Raw genomic sequence first — 16,304 nt, forward strand, 5'->3', positions numbered from 1 at the left:
CGAGGTCACCAGAGCACAGGTGAAAAGTATCTGTTGACTTACATCGGAAATCAAAAATCAGGATGCAATACAAATCATCTCATTGTCGCATCATTGTGGCCTGAATGCAAATTAAATGGAATTCTGGTGTAGAGATTCCCAGCCCTAACTACAGTGCACACACTACTTCATTTGGAGGGTAAAAGGTGTCTCTGTCTCTAATTAGAGCAGTGTAAATAATCAGACTCAAGCACCGTTTTTGGAGCTAATCAACTTCAATTGTGACCAGAGCGACAGTGTTCCTGTGGCTGGTATCATAGCGCTGGGTTATTTCATTCCCGTATGCCTTACGCTGTTTGCTTGTGTGTCGTGTGGCTGTGTGGCAGCGCTGTGTCCGTGAATGTGCGCATGTCGTATAATGTAGTGTGGAAATTGAATGATTCAGGGAAGTGCGCTGACCTTCACCTGTTCTCTGGGCGCTCCCTGGCATCCCTACCTTCGGTGTTGTCTACCCTGAGCTCTGTCTGTGTGTGTCTGTGTGTGTGTGTGTGTGTGTGTGTGTGTGTTGGTGTGTGTTGGTGTGTGTGTGTGTGTGTACACAGGGAGGTCAGCTAAGTCAATCAGTAATCATAGGGACCTTAAGAGCATGACATCAGGAGGCCGTTAGAGGCTGTCAGGAATCATACGGCGTTATCAGCGCTGATCATCCGCATTCCGTCGCCATCTTTTCAACACAGGCTCAAGAAAAACGTTGACTTCTGTGACGGATATGACATATTAATGCACCAAATTCTCAGTGCGCCCGCTGAATTTGTAACCGCGCGATGTGAATGTGGTAAATAAATTAGCACGCTAGTTTTCTATGAGCTTAGAAGTGCCAAAGACACAAGTCATATGAATATTTGTAGCATCCATCCACACTTGGAGATGGTGGAGCCTGGATCTGTAGCTCTGTGTGTGGTAAATTCTGAACTACTCTTCTACGTGTGTGTGTGTGTGTGTGTGTGTGTGTGTGTGTGTGTGTGTGTGTGTGTGTGTGTGTGTGTGTGTGTGTGTGTGTGTGTGTGTGTGTGTGTGTGTGTGTGTGTGTGTGTGTGTGTTTATTTTTCCATATTCACCCCATCCAGAGCAGGTTAAGGCTGTTCCATATGGATGGAGCTCATATTTGACAGGCTTCAGGTGCCTCGGAATGCAGATAATAATGGCTGCTTTCGGGTGCATCAGCAAATCTTGACGGCGGGGGGGGGGGTGGATATGTATTCAATATATGAGTGTGTGTGTGTGTGTGTGTGTGTGTGTGTGTGTGTGTGAGAGTGTGGGTTCCAACATATTTTTGAATTTCTGATGTGTAAACATGTGTGTGTCGTCGCCATCGTCGTCCCTGCTCGCCCCACCCCAACACCAAGGGCATGCTTGTGTATTTCTAGATTGTGCCTTCTTTCTTCTCTTTCCTCTATCTCTCTGGCTCTTTCAGTCTGGACCTTAGTGTGTGTGTGTGTGTGTGTGTGTGTGTGTGTGTGTGTGTGTGTGCGTGTGTGCGTGTGTGCGTGTGTGCGTGCGTGCGTGCGTGCGTGCGTGCGTGTGTGTGGTGCGTGCGTGCGTGTGTGTGTGTGGTGCGTGTGTTCTTTTTGGGCGTCTTCCAGAGGAACTTAGAAAGGAAGTAAAACATAAACCAACACGCCGCTCCCGCGGACGACAGCTGCTCCTTGATGCGAGGCGTTCACAGGGGACTCCAAACTCCAGCGCGAGTTTTGGAGCGCCTGCCTTTCCCAGAACCGTTCTTATTCCTGCTTCCCGTACCTGAAATGCTGGAATAATAACGGCTAATTTAAATGTTTATTTCATCATGTACTGTATGAATATATTTATATATGACACCAAATTTGACGCTGCACGGCCTTGGGTTCCCAGCAATACTATAATAATAAAATTTAATTTAAAAATAAAAAATAAAATACTATAATAATAGTGAAGTAGATAAGATGAACGGTTGACGAGTTAATCGACATCAATATACATATAGACGGACAGTCAGACAGACTTCCGACAGGGAGATTTCTTCCTTCATAGATTAGATTGGATAGTTTGATATGGTTGGAAGCCCTGTGGTTCCCTAGGTATCCCTTCGTTCTCGTGGAAAATGAAAAAGGAACAGATTGTTGATCTTTCTTTGGTATGAAGTGTGACACAATCATCCCGGCTCTAATTAAAAAAAGCGCACACACACATATTGTTTGGATGCGCAATGGACAGAGGGCAGTGGACGACGCTGTTTGACCCCTAGAAATTGGAACCTTGACCTTGAGATACGGGGAGCGGAGAGAGGAGAAAGTGGGGGCAAGAAGAGGTTGTGGGAATTTAATGGTTGTGGCTTGTTGTCGGCTCTTCTGTTGTAATTAATCCTTTTGGAGTGTGATAAGCGCTAAGCCTATGGAAGGCTATTTTGCATCCCTAATTCAATTAAAGTCAAATTCTCTCCAAGAGGAATGCATTGACCAGCGCCCGGCGCCCTGGCCGTGCAACATTGAATAGGAGCAAAGTGACTGCTGTTACCCTAACCACGCAGAGACTAGTGGGGGTACGTTTTGTCAAGCAGAAAGACTAGTTCTGTCCCATCTGCGAATATAAAGGTTTAATTTCTGGTGTTTAATATTAACACAGCAACTTTAACAGCAACCGCAGGGACTGAAATTTTGGGAGCTGAGAGTCTGGGTTCTTACATATGTATGTCTGACGGAGCTCAGGGCGCTGCTGAAGAGGGTTGCTTTGTTGAACACCGCTGTGTGTGTGTGTGTGTGTGTGTGCGTGTGCGGGTTGGGTGTCGGTGATGGACGGAGGGTGGAGGGTAGGATAAGGGGAGACGCAGGGAGAGAAAGGGAGGAGAGCCGCTAAGGCGTCGGTAGGTGCTGTAGCGAGGGGGATTTGTCGGCTCCCCGCGGAGCGGTAATTCCATTACGCGAGACTTATCGCCGTCTCTTTCTTTTCCAATTCCATATTCTCTTCGTCCTTTCTTTGTGGTTGTTTACCTTCGTCCCACTCTTATCTCCCTCCTCTCTGCCTGTGATCAACGGAATAAATGCGGTTTGCGCAAACCCTGTTTCAATCCCATTCCTTTTATGATCTATTTTCTGTTCGCTGGTCATGATTAAGATTAATTAAGATTTATTGTTCATAACTGTGCCCAGAGTTCCTAGTTGATTGCACCTACCATACTAAATCTTCCACACACACACGTACACACACATATATATGTGTGTGTACGTGTGTACGATCAACCGTGATCGTATGGATTTCCACTTTTAACGCCAGCATAACCAGGACTTTGAATTAAAACGGAGGTCAGTGGCTAAACCTCTTATTATGGGCAACGGTTGTTTTTGCCTCGGAAGAGTCCACCCTTAGGATTTGTCCTGTCATTTTTCAAGGCTTGAATTGTCATTTCTTCATTGATGACTTGCCGCATTCAATCCATCCCGACAGCCCGGCCAAGACCCTCAAAGCGAGTCCTGACTCTGGATGTTATAGCACAGTAATAGAAGCGTGACTTCTTGAGCACTAAACTTCAGCAATCATTTATTTAGGGCCGTACAGTGGCCCGGTGCTGGCTGGCTACGGCGTTGAGCCCGCTAGCCTACATTCCCAGCCGCCGCTAACAAACAGACAGACGGGTGCTTCAGCAGTGAGTTCAAATGAAGGGAAATGGAACGTTGCGTTGTCAGTAACTGACTAGTATCCACGCACACATACCCTGTCTCTCTCTCCATCATGGGGAGGCGAGGCATGGCTCACGTACGAGCAAAGTGCTTTTTCTTGTTGGGTTGGTTTTGCTGTCAAGGAGAGGACTCCCGTTCCCCCTCCTTTTTAATTTGCGCCATGACAAACTTAAGTACTTCAATTTTCCCCTTGCCTGGAGTTTGACTCAGCACAGCAGCTTAGAATTTTCCTGACCGTGCCTCCCAAAAAACGAGGACGGGCTGGGCGGCATAAAGATAGCGGCTCCGCTGTGGAGTGGGTTCCAAAAGAGGCTTTTTGTAAGATTAAAATGCATCGTACATTATTTTGGTCCATAGGATGTTTGTATATCTACGTCTTCACTGTGCCGCCTGGTCCAAAGCCCGGCCAAACTCTCTGCAATGTATTGGATCGCACCACCACAAAGCAAGGCCAGATCGGACCAGAAAGCTCGTCTAGAGTTGACGGTTACATTTTAGTTGATTAGTTATTGTCCTATAAATCTTAATTGCGATGATTTTATCGTCTTTTTTGTTCATTTTATGCCACTATCATAGTACAGGCGTGTGGTGGTGTAATACTACATGTCCCATATGAAGGAGTGCCATTGATTGACATGGAACATAACATTTGGGGTAGACCATTGCAGCATTTCTACCGTTGGTTTACAATTCCCCTGGAAATTGGATAATAGCATCGTGTTATAATTGCTAAAATTAAATGCATTATGTAAAGTAATAATTTATTATAGGGTGGCAGGAACAAAATTCAAATAGCATTAGAGTATTTTTTTTTTATTAACATGAATGCTGAAATTGCCATTCCATTGTGCATTTCTTTTTTAATAAATAAATAATTGATTATCGATGTTTTGGCTAATGTCAGAAAAATAATTCACATCTGATGAGCAATACAGTTCAATACAATATATATAACATATAAGTCTCCATCCTCCAGTGTTTCACTGTGACAAGGGAGAGTGCACCTTTGACCAGAATGTCCAACCCTTACCAACGGCATGTTCTCCAGCGCAGAGGTTCCCAACCACTGGCTTGCGGACTGTGTCGGTCTGGCCACCGGTGGTTGGGAGAACGTGGGTGGGATTTTTTTTCAGGAGCTATCTGCGATCTGCTCCACAGCAGAACAACAGCAGGAAACGGAGTAAATGAAAAACATCTAGAATTTTGATTTGCTTTGTTTGGAGAAAAGATTGCTCTGATCAGAGCTGCGGAGATGCAGAACTGTGTGTGACGCCCCCCCAGTTCTACATTTTAGCATTGAAAATTTTAATATATTTGAATGTTAAAAATAATAAAGCAAATAGAACGGGGTAATAGAGGAATATCTGCAGCCCTGCATTATATATTATAGTGACAGCTTTTATAACATATATGTGAAATCTGCAGGTGTTAACTTCCTATGATGCATATTAAAGGTCATTTATTTATGACGTGTTTCTTTTTCTGTCTTTGGTAAAACAGCAAAGAGAACCTGCGCCACCACAGACTTCACCTGTAAGAACGGACAGTGCGTGCCCTTCAGGTGGCGCTGCGACGGAGAACTGGAGTGCGCGGACGGTTCGGACGAGGCCGAAGCCACATGCAGTAAGTGGCCGTACTGGCACACACACACACACACACACACACACACACACACACACACACACACACACACACACACACACACACACACACACACACACACACACACACACACACACACACACAGAGACAATTCACCCGTAGATAAGTCAGAGTTGAAGGCATGGATGGACAAGAGAGGATTGTAATGGCAAAAGATCCAGAACAACTTTGGGAATGTTGAAGGATGACTCATAAAATGACACTTTTATAGTTGAATATAAAAAATAAAAGGGGTTTATAATAAAAAGGAATTAAGTATCATTTTAATCAGGTTATGTCAAGATTCAAAAATTACATTTTTGTTTACAAGTGTTTAAGAAAGGTTACGTCATGGCATCAGAGCAGCGGTTGATAACAGCTCAAAGGTTTTGTTGAGGTTTTGTGATCGTGGCAAAAGGCAGATTTTGAAAAGGAAGAGGGCACGACGGGAGGTTGAGGGGGTGGTATGTTACGCCCTTAGTTAAACATCCAGGTAGGTGTGCAAAGACGTAGGCTTGATTGAGGAAGGGGTGTTTTAGCTGAAAAGCTCAAAACACCAAATCTTTGTTTTTAGGAAACGGCCGCCGATTGATTTCCCATGATGCACGAAACGGCTTTGGATTTTGATGCGACTTACCTTGGCGTTCGCGAAAATCTGTCATTATTTCTCCGGGGAGTGTGAGGAAATATTTGAAAAACTTGAGAATTGCGATTCTTTCAATACTGTGTTGATTCGTTGTTATGTTGTATGATTATTTCTTACACATAATAAGAGTTTTTTGGGTTCGAGCCCCTGTCAGTGAGGTTGTATTACACTATTGTAATATATTATAATCCAGTAATATTGTCTCATTGTATTGTAACATAACGCATACTGATCAGGTTTTCGAAGAATCTCACCTTATGGCAGTGAAATTGCAGTTTTGTTTGTATTAATGGTATCTCAGTTTATCCTGATATTGAGTCATGATGCATACATTTAATGGTAACTATAACAATGACCATCTCAGGCTCAGGAGAATATGAGGTGACCTCTCCGCTGTCAGCTGCCATCTCACCAACCTGGGCTATTTCTGCCCTCTTTAGAAATCCCAAAGCCGGGGGAATATTAAAATAAAACACTTACGTTAATTGGCTTTTGAAACCGTATCAAATGCAGTGTCGAACATTGCAATGAAGCCTCTGAAGGGGAGACGCTGGGAGTGGCAATCGAAGCGGTCAGTCTTGTTGCCGAGAACTTTCCACATAGCTGTCATGACAGGACAGAGCTATCGGCAATTTTCACGACGACGGTTCTCAAAGAAATGATCAAAGGAGCCTTTGAAGAGGGGGAAAGTGCTATGTCTGATTGGGGTAGGCCGAGGACGAGGTTTTTATACGTCTGTGAGAGTGTGTGTGTGTGTGTGTGTGTGTGTGTGTGTGTGTGTGTGTGTGTGTGTGTGTGTGTGTGTGTGTGTGTGTGTGTGTGTGTGTGAGGCTAGGACGGTGCATCTGTGTTTTTAGCATTCATCACTTTGTGAATCTTGGAGGCATCCTCTCAGATTACGGGACTCATGGCTAAATCTCATTATGTCCAATCAAGGTCAGAAAAATCAGACGCCCAGAGAGCTTCCCCGGGTTTGTTAGCCACGCATTAATCCTTTTGAGCCCAGTCTGTGTTTACAGTATATATATCTATATACTATATTCTTAGCTTTATTTTAAGATTATTTGAAACCTCTTACTGTAGGTTTGTATCTCCTCATAAACATTTATTTAGCCTACAAAGTAAATCACAAGATGCTGATGACTGACCTATTTCCACCTTGAATGGCCCGGCGATCACACCTTACTCCATTGTTTCGCCGTCAGTTTCTACTTCATGTCTTCCCCACCCTTCACTAGTTCCTTTTCACTCCATAGTCCTCTCCCTCCCTCTATCTACCCCTGCCATTCCCCCATTAGGGCCTGATGTTCTCCCCTTCCCAGTTCAGTTTGAGATGTGCGTTGGATTGGATTGATTTAGCTGCGAAGGAATCAATGGGTTGATCCCAGACACATCCGGTCAAGGGCTGATTAACTTTGGGCCCTCCGATGTCTCTGACCAAACACGTTCACACACATAGAGTACACACCCACACAACAATCACACACACACACACACACACACACACACACACACACACACACACACACACACACACACACACACACACACACACACAAGCTCATCAGGAGATCCCTGTAATTACATATCTGAAAATGAAACAGGGCCTAGAGGGGATTCTGGGAAAAAACACTCAATCAGACTTGTGTGTGTGTGTGTGTGTGTGTGTGTGTGTGTGTGTGTGTGTGTGTGTGTGTGTGTGTGTGTGTGTGTGTGTGTGTGTGTGTGTGTGTGTGTGTGTGTGTGTGTCACCAAACTCCTGCTTACCACTAGTTGTATCGTGAAAGTCGAAACAAACAAATAAGGGATGAGTTAATTAAAATTAAATTGTGCCGAATATTTTCATTTGACCCGCCTGATGCTTTAGATGGCCAGTCGGCAGGTCCTCTATAAATAACCAACAGGGAACTTTCCTTTGTATTTGTTACACTTTACTTTTTAGAATTTCGAATGCCATTCAGATAACACCAGGCCAGGGATTGGAGATATTTTAACAGTGGCCAGAAAGCACATATTGAAATCCTGTTAGAAAGATCGACCGACAGACCGACCGACAGACAGACAGACAGACAGGGTATGAAAACATTAGATCTTTCACAAAAACGTAAGCGTGATCACTGTACTGTGAAGAGATTTGTGGCTGATTCAGAGCACAGACGGGTTGGTGCAGATAAAGGCATAATGAGGAAGGTTTCTGCCAGACTAATTCATCTGATTTAGAGAGCAGCTGCTAAAATGCCATCACAAAGCAGCAAACAGGTATTTGAAGCTGCTGGTGCCTCTTGAGTCCCGCGAAGCTCAAGGTGTAGGATCCTCCAGTTCCTTGCAGTTGTGCATAAACCTACTATTGGCCCCCCCCAACCAATGCTCACAAGCAAAAACGGTTGCAGTGGGCCCAGAAATACATGAAGACTCATTTTCAAACAGTCTTGTTTACTGATGAGTGCTGTGCAACCCATCCACTACTCCATCCATCTGCACCATCCAGTTGGTGGGTGGCCACCATGTCCCAACAATGCTGCGACGTCAGCAAGGAGGTGGCGGGGAGTCATGTTTTGGGCCAGAATCATGGGGAGAGAGCTGGGAGGCCCCTTTAGGGTCCCTGAAGGTGTGAAAATGACCTCAGCAAAGTATATAGAGTTTGTGACTGACCACGTTTTTCCATGGTACAAAAGAAGAACGGTGCCTTCCGTAGCAAAATCCTCTTCATGCCTGACAATGCACCATCTCATGCTGCAAAGAATACCTCTGTGTTCTTGTCTGCTATGGGCATAAAAGGAGAGAAACTCATGGTGTGGCCCCCATCCTCCCCTGACCTCAACCCGTTTTAGAACCTTTGGAGCATCCTCAAGCAAAAGATCTATGAGGGTGGGAGGCAGTTGGCATCAAATCAGCAGCGCTGGGAGGCTGTTCTGACATCCTGCAACGAAATTCAAGCAGAAACTCTCTAAAAACTCACAAGTTCAATGGATACAAGAATTGTGAAGGTGATAACAAAGAAGGGCTCCTATTTTAACATGTAATTTGGCCTTTCCATGATATTTCTAACTGCACATTTAATATTCAATTAATTGAATATTTTTAGCCTATTGGATTATACAGGCTAAAAATATCTTGTTTGTTGCTGAGCCAAGTAATCTATGAGACGGTGAACTGCGAGGGCCTTTCCCATGAAATAATTCAATATTCATATTCGTATGGCGTATCTGCTGTTACACTGATGTTTATTCAGGCATATTTCATCGCTGAACACTCTTAATGCAGAGTGTTTATTCACGAGCACATTGGCGGACATACGGTGGAGTACCCTGGCTTTCTGTTGAAGTACCATGTGCTACAACGCCACGTGTCCGCCGTTCGCAGTCACGCACCACAGGCCGCGCACATTGCTAATCAGTGCTGATTAGCAGGAGGTGCTCGGATTCTCCCAAGTATTACTCATCTTCCATCGCTATGTGCACACACACCCACGCTCAAGATGCACCCTCTTCGAGGGCGTCCTCCACCTCCTCACACACCCAGAGAATATCGAACCCCGAGCAGCCGACCCACTGCACATCCGAGCACTCTGGCTCTCACAAACGATGCTTTCCAGACTCGAAAAATAGCGCAAATCCATTTGGAGTACTTAGGGGGTTTTGCATTATTCAGGCGGTAATTTTATATTTATAACGCGGCATCTTCACACAGGTAAGGTAATCAGTGTCTGAAAAAGTATTCTCCCGCTCAAGTGGGAGGGCAAGGACAGGACAAGAGGTAGAGACTGTGAAGGAGTCTCAACTCATTCTGTAACATAATAAGAAAACAACAAAAGAACAGCAACACGGTAGAGAAGAGGAGTGGAAATCTCAATCTGTCGAAAAGGCCATGAAGATATAAGCCTCCGAGAAATGTGAATATAGTCAAATAAAACACAACCAAGAGTGTTTTTCCTCGATTCCTCACTGGTCTTTCATTATTTTATTAGATTCAAGAATCAAGATTCAAGAGGTTTATTCGTCACATACATATACAGTACATACTTTCATACATACAGTATATGCAGTGAAATGTAATGCAACGCACCCGGTGATTACACACAATATGTTCTAGACTGAACACAGTAGCTACCTAAGAAAATGTCTTTCTACTAGACCAACTACCTGATTCCTAAAACGTAATACAGTAAGTTGAATACTTATAGAATAAAATAAATATATATAGAATAAAATGAAATAACATAAAATAAAATAAAATGGAATAGATAAAGGGAATAGGCTTTACGTATATGGGATAGACAATTATGCAATTAGGCAATTATGTAAATACAGATATGTGCATTAAAGTGGCATGTGAATAAAGTGAGGTAGTGTTTGTGGGATAATACAGCACAGTATACAACAGTAAAGCACAGCAATACGGTAACACCGAACAACCCAGAACAGTGACACAGTATGCGGTACAGTATGCTACATACAGTACAGAAGGTAGTGGAGCCAATGTGTGTGGCTCAGTGAGGACCCCTGGTGAGGTCAGCATTGACAGTTGTTATGGCTTGCGGGAAAAAACTCTGTCTCAGTCTCTCTGTCCTCGCTGTGTGACTGTGGAGGCGCTTGCCCGACCGCAGCAGCTGGAACAGTCCATTGTTGGGGTGGTGAGGATCCTTTATGATCCTGCTGGCTCTGCTACTACACCTCCTGGTGTATAAGTCCTGCAGGGAGGGGAGTGTAGTTCCAGTGGTACGTTCAGCTGAACGCACCACCCTCTACAGGGCCCGCCTGTCCTGAGCAGTACAGTTCCCAAACCAGGCAGTGATGTTGCCTGTCAGGATGCTCTCCACTGCTCCACAGTAGAAGGACTTGAGGATCCTCACTAAGACCCGGAATTTCCTCAGCTGCCTGAGGTGGTAAAGAGGCTGCCTCATCTTTCTCACCAGAGTGTCTGTAAAGACCATGTTAAATCCGCTGTGATGTGGATCACCAAGGGCGTGTGCGACCTCGATTGTAATCCTTGCCTGAAGTCCACAATCAGCTCCTTAGTTTTGCTGTCGTTCAGGTGTAGGCTATTGTCCTGGCACTAGAGTGACAGGTCAGCCACCTCCTCGCAGTCAGTGATCAGGTCCACGACAACGGTGTCGTCAGCCAACTTGATGATGGTGTTGGAGCTGGACCTTGCCACACAGTCATGTGTGTACAGGGAGTACAATAGGGGGCTGAGGATATAGCCCTGGGGGGATCCTGTATTCAGGGTGAGGGAGCTGGACATGTGGTTCTCCACCCTAACCACCTGGGGCCGGGCTGTGAGGAGGTCCAGGATCCAGGCACACAGCGGAGTGCTCAGTCCAAGCTCCTTCAGCTTGACAGCCAGTCTGGTGGGGACTATGGTGTTGAAAGCTGAACTGTAATCGATGAACAGCATTCTCATATAGGCCCCCTTCCGGTCATCCAGGTGCGTGAGCGTGGTGTGCAGTACCTGGGAGACCGCGTCATCCGTGGATCTATTCTGCCGGTACGCGAACTGCAGCGGGTCCAAGTTGTGGGGAAGGGAGGCGCAGATATAATCCTTAATCAGCCTCTCGAAACACTTCATGACCACCGAGGTGAGGGCCACCGGACGGTAGTCATTGTTGAATGTTGAATATTGTAGTGAACACCGGAGCTAGTTAGCACAGGTCTTCAGTACTCGCCCAGAGATATGCCATCTGGGCCCACAGCTTTGGTGTTCACCCGCATCAGAGCCTTCCTGACGTCATGCACGGACACTGAGAGTGCGCCTTCACCCCCAGCTGTTGCCAGACTCAAACCGTGCATAAAAGGAGTTCAGTTCGTTGGCTAGGGAGGCGTCCACACTCGTGGCTGGGGAGGAGCTGCTCTTGTAGTTTGTTATCGTCCGCAGCCCCTCCCACAAGCGTATTGTGTCCCCCTGCTCCATCTGTAGCTCCACTGTCTCCCTGTACGTCCGTTTAGCGTCCTTCACCGCCCTCCGCAGATTGTAAGACGCCGCTTTGTAATTGTCCATATTACCGGATACAAGACGGTCGTTCTAAGCGGCCGTGCGAGCATTCAGAATGCAGCGGATGGATTTTTCAACCCACGGTTTCTGGTTTTGAAATATCTGAACTTTCAAAGTGGGAACGATGCTGTCCGCCAACGTAGCCACAAAGCTCACCGCCACGTCCGTAAACTCGCTGACGTCACTTGAACTTGATTGGAACATGTCCCAGTCTGCGTCAGCAAGTGCGTCCTGAAGCGCAGCCTCTGATTGGTCCGTCCACCGCTTCACTTCCCTCATCACCACAAGCTCTCAGAGGCCTGTAAATGGGAACCAGCGAGATCATGGCGTGGTCAGATTTCCCGAAAGCAGGGAGCGAGACGGTCTTGTATCTGTTCTTGTGTAACAATGGTCCAAAGTTCTATCTCCCCTGGTGGCACAGGTGATGTGTTGGTGAAAATTAGGCAGAACTTTTTTAAGGTTCGCTTTGTTAAAGTCCCCAGTCACCACCACAGCCGCGTCGGGATGTTTGTTTTGAAATCCGCACAACACATCATACAGGTCCAACAGTGCTGTGTCGGTGTCCGCTTGCAGTGGGATATAAACGGCTGTAATGATGACCGTGTTGAATTCCCTGGGGAGATAAAATGGACAGCATAAGATTGTCAGCTGTTTCAGGTTTGGCGAGCAGGAGCAGGAGAGAGACTTGGTGTTGTTAGGGTTACACCAGCGCTTGTTTACCATGAGGCAGACGTCTCCACCTTTGGATTTACCCGACTCCCCCGATCCGTCGCCATGGAACACGGAGAAGGACAACCATGGGTTCAACCATGTCTCCGTCAGGCAGAGGACGCAACAGTTCCTCGTGTCTCATTGGAATTTAATCCCCGCTCGAAGTTCATCCATCTTGTTCTCCAGAGACTGAACCTTCGCCAAGAAGGATGCTTCGCAGAGGTGGACGGTAAGGTTGCGTCCTCATTCTGACCCGAATGCCGCCTTGTTTACCACGGTGCTTCCTCCGTGGGCCCGCTCGTAGAACAGCGGCTCCATTTTTGTTGTTGTTGTTGTTGTTGAGCGTGTTCGCGCGTAGAATTTCAGTCGGCCACTCTACTTCCACAGATAAAAAGTCCCAAAGTTGTTCGTTTAGGGAAGTTTTTATGTCCACGAGTGTATCGCGGCCGTAAGAGATAACTGCCGATGTTTTTTGGCGGACATTATGATAAAAAATGGAAAAAATACTAAAACCCATCTCTTCAGAAGAAAAATCGACTCTTTACTTTAAACCGTAGTTTTTATGCAGCCGCTGTTTTGGATTTGTTCAGTCCAGAATCCTGCTTGGCATAATTCTTGTTCTTAAACTTGCCTCAATTTTTTTTTTTCTTCTTCTACCACCCTACTGTTTGTTTTGGACGAAAATTTGGAGTCACTGACAACCAGAGTCAACCAGAGTCAACCAGAGTTCTAAAGACTCGCACACTGACTCTTGGGTGTTTTTTCTCTCCCCTTCATCCTTTCACCCTGGCCTCATCCCTCCTTTCCTATCCCCCGGTTTTCCCTCTGCTTTTTCACTTTGGCTTTGGCTTTTCAGCCGAGGTCCGTGTGAGCAGAGACAATAGACGGGCCGGCGTGTTTCAGCGCCGAGCCGGGAGAGGTTCTTCTAGTTAATTATTTTGGAATATGTGGGGGAAGGATCTGCAGAGTTGCGGTATCGGACGGCTTCAATTTCATGCTCCAGGCGGCGGCGGCGAGAGCGTAATTTCCCATGTGGCCTTACTCTCTCTCCCTCTCTCTATGTTACTCTCTCTTTCTTGTACTTTGCTAGGAAGTCAGTGACCCCGCCAGCCAACGGCACACGCATGTCCGGTCCGATGCACACAATCATACATATATACATACAAAGAAATTCAAAAAGTGCACAAGTGCTTGTGCACACAAGCAAGCGAGCTCCATGCTCCTTCCTGTACAGAACCACAACCAGCTGTGGCGTCTGAGCTCCTTCCTGAGTTTTGGTTTGAGTGAAGCTGTTCATGTCGACGATCGCAATGCAGAGTGGCAGCGCAGCAGACGCTGTGAAACAGAGATCTAAATTTAATTGCAGAGCTACGCACCTCTGATAGCCGGCGCTCTGTATCCCCTCTCCGACGACAGCCCCGCCGCCCCTCTTTGTTGTGGCGGCGTATTAGAAAAACCTCAAAGGAGCTTGCGTCAACGAAACAACTCCACATTCCGTTTCAATTTCTTTGATCCTTGATTCTTGTTTGAGATCATCACGCTCCTCCGTAATCACTGTCGGACCGTGGCGATGGAGAGTCATGACTCCTGCGGTGTCTCCTCTGAGTCAAAGATGGAAATCCTATGTAGAAGCACTGACCCTGGGATCCTCTCGGGAAATACCGTCATTGAGCTTCTTAACTGCTGCCTTTGTTAGGGCTGGGTGTCATCTGACTGAACCGATTCCGAGGCATTTTCGATTATTTTCATCGATTCCCTTATCAATTCCTATTGTATAATGTGTGAGAGCTACGAGACGACCTACAGGCTAAGGAGGGAGTGTAATTCTATCTTAAGTTGCGATTGAGTTGAGTTTGTGCATCCTTTATCTTCTGTGCAAATACATTTAAGACATATTTATACTATAGGAGAGGCCAAAGTTATGCCAAGCTCAGCCATGCTTATTTACGGAGAGCGGCCTAATGTGATCTTTAGTTCTATGGAGTAAGGTCACAGGTCACAGTATATCCGTGTTCATCCACCCACTCACATACACACACACACACACACACACACACACACACACACAACACACACACACATACACATGCACGGACATCCTCACCATTCCGCATTGCTCCCTCCTCTCTGCCGATCAGGCTAACAGTGAACTCTTTCTTGCTGTTGTAGTGTGTGTGTGTGTGTGTGTGTGTGTGTGTGTGTGTGTGTGTGTGTGTGTGTGTGTGTGTGTGTGTGTGTGTGTGTGTGTGTGTGTGTGTGTGTGTGTGTGTGTGTGTGTGTGTGTGCGTGTGTGTTTGTGAGGACGTGTGTGCGTGCGCCTCAGGACAGCCTTAATAAATTATAAAAAAATGGAAAAGGAAGTGTAAAATGTCACCTCCAAAAGTTTGTAAAAAATAATAATAAACCAACTCAGATGAAACAGGCTTTTGCAGTTTTCCTCCCTCGTCCCTTCAGCTTCTGTCTTTCCTACGTCCCCGTTCAGATCTGCAGAGCAGCGCCTTGGGCTACCTCGATCTGACATCTCGCTTTCTTTTTGCATGATTTAAGCTCCCTTGATTTGCAATACCGACACTGTCCGCGTTTGTTGACGCACGTTTAGCACTTTGTGCACAAAATGCATAAAAATGGGACATTTGGAGACAGAAAATGTCTCTCTGGAAAACACAGAGGTGTGATTTTGAACCGGTCTCACACTCGCTCGTAGTGTCTTCGGGAGTTCTTTAAAAAGTCATAGCAGCGGAGTATGACCTCATAATGTGTGCATGAATATTTAACTACTTAACTACTTCCAAGCTCAACCTTTCTGTGCAACAGCTCAGACATATTTGTTGAAAGGTTGGTTGTTGCATGGAAATGTATGTCCATGTTTACAGTGTCGCTGAACAGTGTAGTGTGCCTGTTTTCTGACAGAGCTGCTGAAAACCCATCACTGCGGATGAGGGCTCTGGGTGCTCTGAATCAGCCTGTCAAGTATAGCGTCACTCTTCAAGGATACCAAAAAAAGAGGCTTGCTTCCCCCTCTCTCTCACTTTCTCTCTCTCCCCCACTCGCCATCCATTATTTGGAAAGTGCCACAAGCTGGTGAGAGTATTTTAATGCCTGCCGTATTGTCCACTAAACAAGCATTAACTGGAGGCTGTTGGAGAAAGTGGCGATTTCCTGTGAAAGTGTTGGTGTCGCGCTGTATTTCTTCCCCACCCCGTGGCACTAACAGAGCCACGGTCTTGACCAGGCTAATGGCTCCGGATTTAACATTCCCCCGCTCTCTCCACACAGCCCCCGGAGAGAGCGAGGGACAGAGACAGAGGAAGCGTGGTTTGGTGAGGTAGGCAGAGAGTGAGAGGGAAAGTAAGGGAAGTCTAATTTCAATTTTGTCTCGCACTTTGTGTCAGCATTTACTGGTATCCTCTTTCTGAAATAAAGAGGTGTGTTTCCTCAACATATTGACAAAAATAGTGTAGAGGTAGAGCGGAGGTCGTGTAGAGGTCATCCCTCTCTTCTGGAGGAACCACAGATCACGTCAAAGATATTCATCTTTGACGTGATTGTCGACTATCATTGGTTCCCACGGTAATCATCATTATATCAACAGAAAAATAGCCAAAAAATATATGTTTGTATTT

General features: G+C 46.0%; 1 protein-coding gene across 1 annotated transcript in view; it reads left to right on the top strand.

The window, feature by feature from the left end:
• lrp8 (low density lipoprotein receptor-related protein 8, apolipoprotein e receptor) overlaps positions 1–16,304 on the top strand; it is a gene marked incomplete at both ends in the record, with an annotated part of 180,598 nt that overhangs the window by 80,327 nt on the left and 83,967 nt on the right. The window contains one exon of the mRNA XM_080010925.1: positions 5,193–5,315. Coding sequence (XP_079867051.1) covers positions 5,193–5,315 — 123 coding nt within the window. The remainder of the gene's footprint in view (positions 1–5,192; positions 5,316–16,304) is intronic.

Source organism: Zeus faber (assembly GCF_960531495.2).
Source record: "Zeus faber genome assembly, chromosome: 1".
NCBI lineage: Eukaryota > Metazoa > Chordata > Actinopteri > Zeiformes > Zeidae > Zeus > Zeus faber.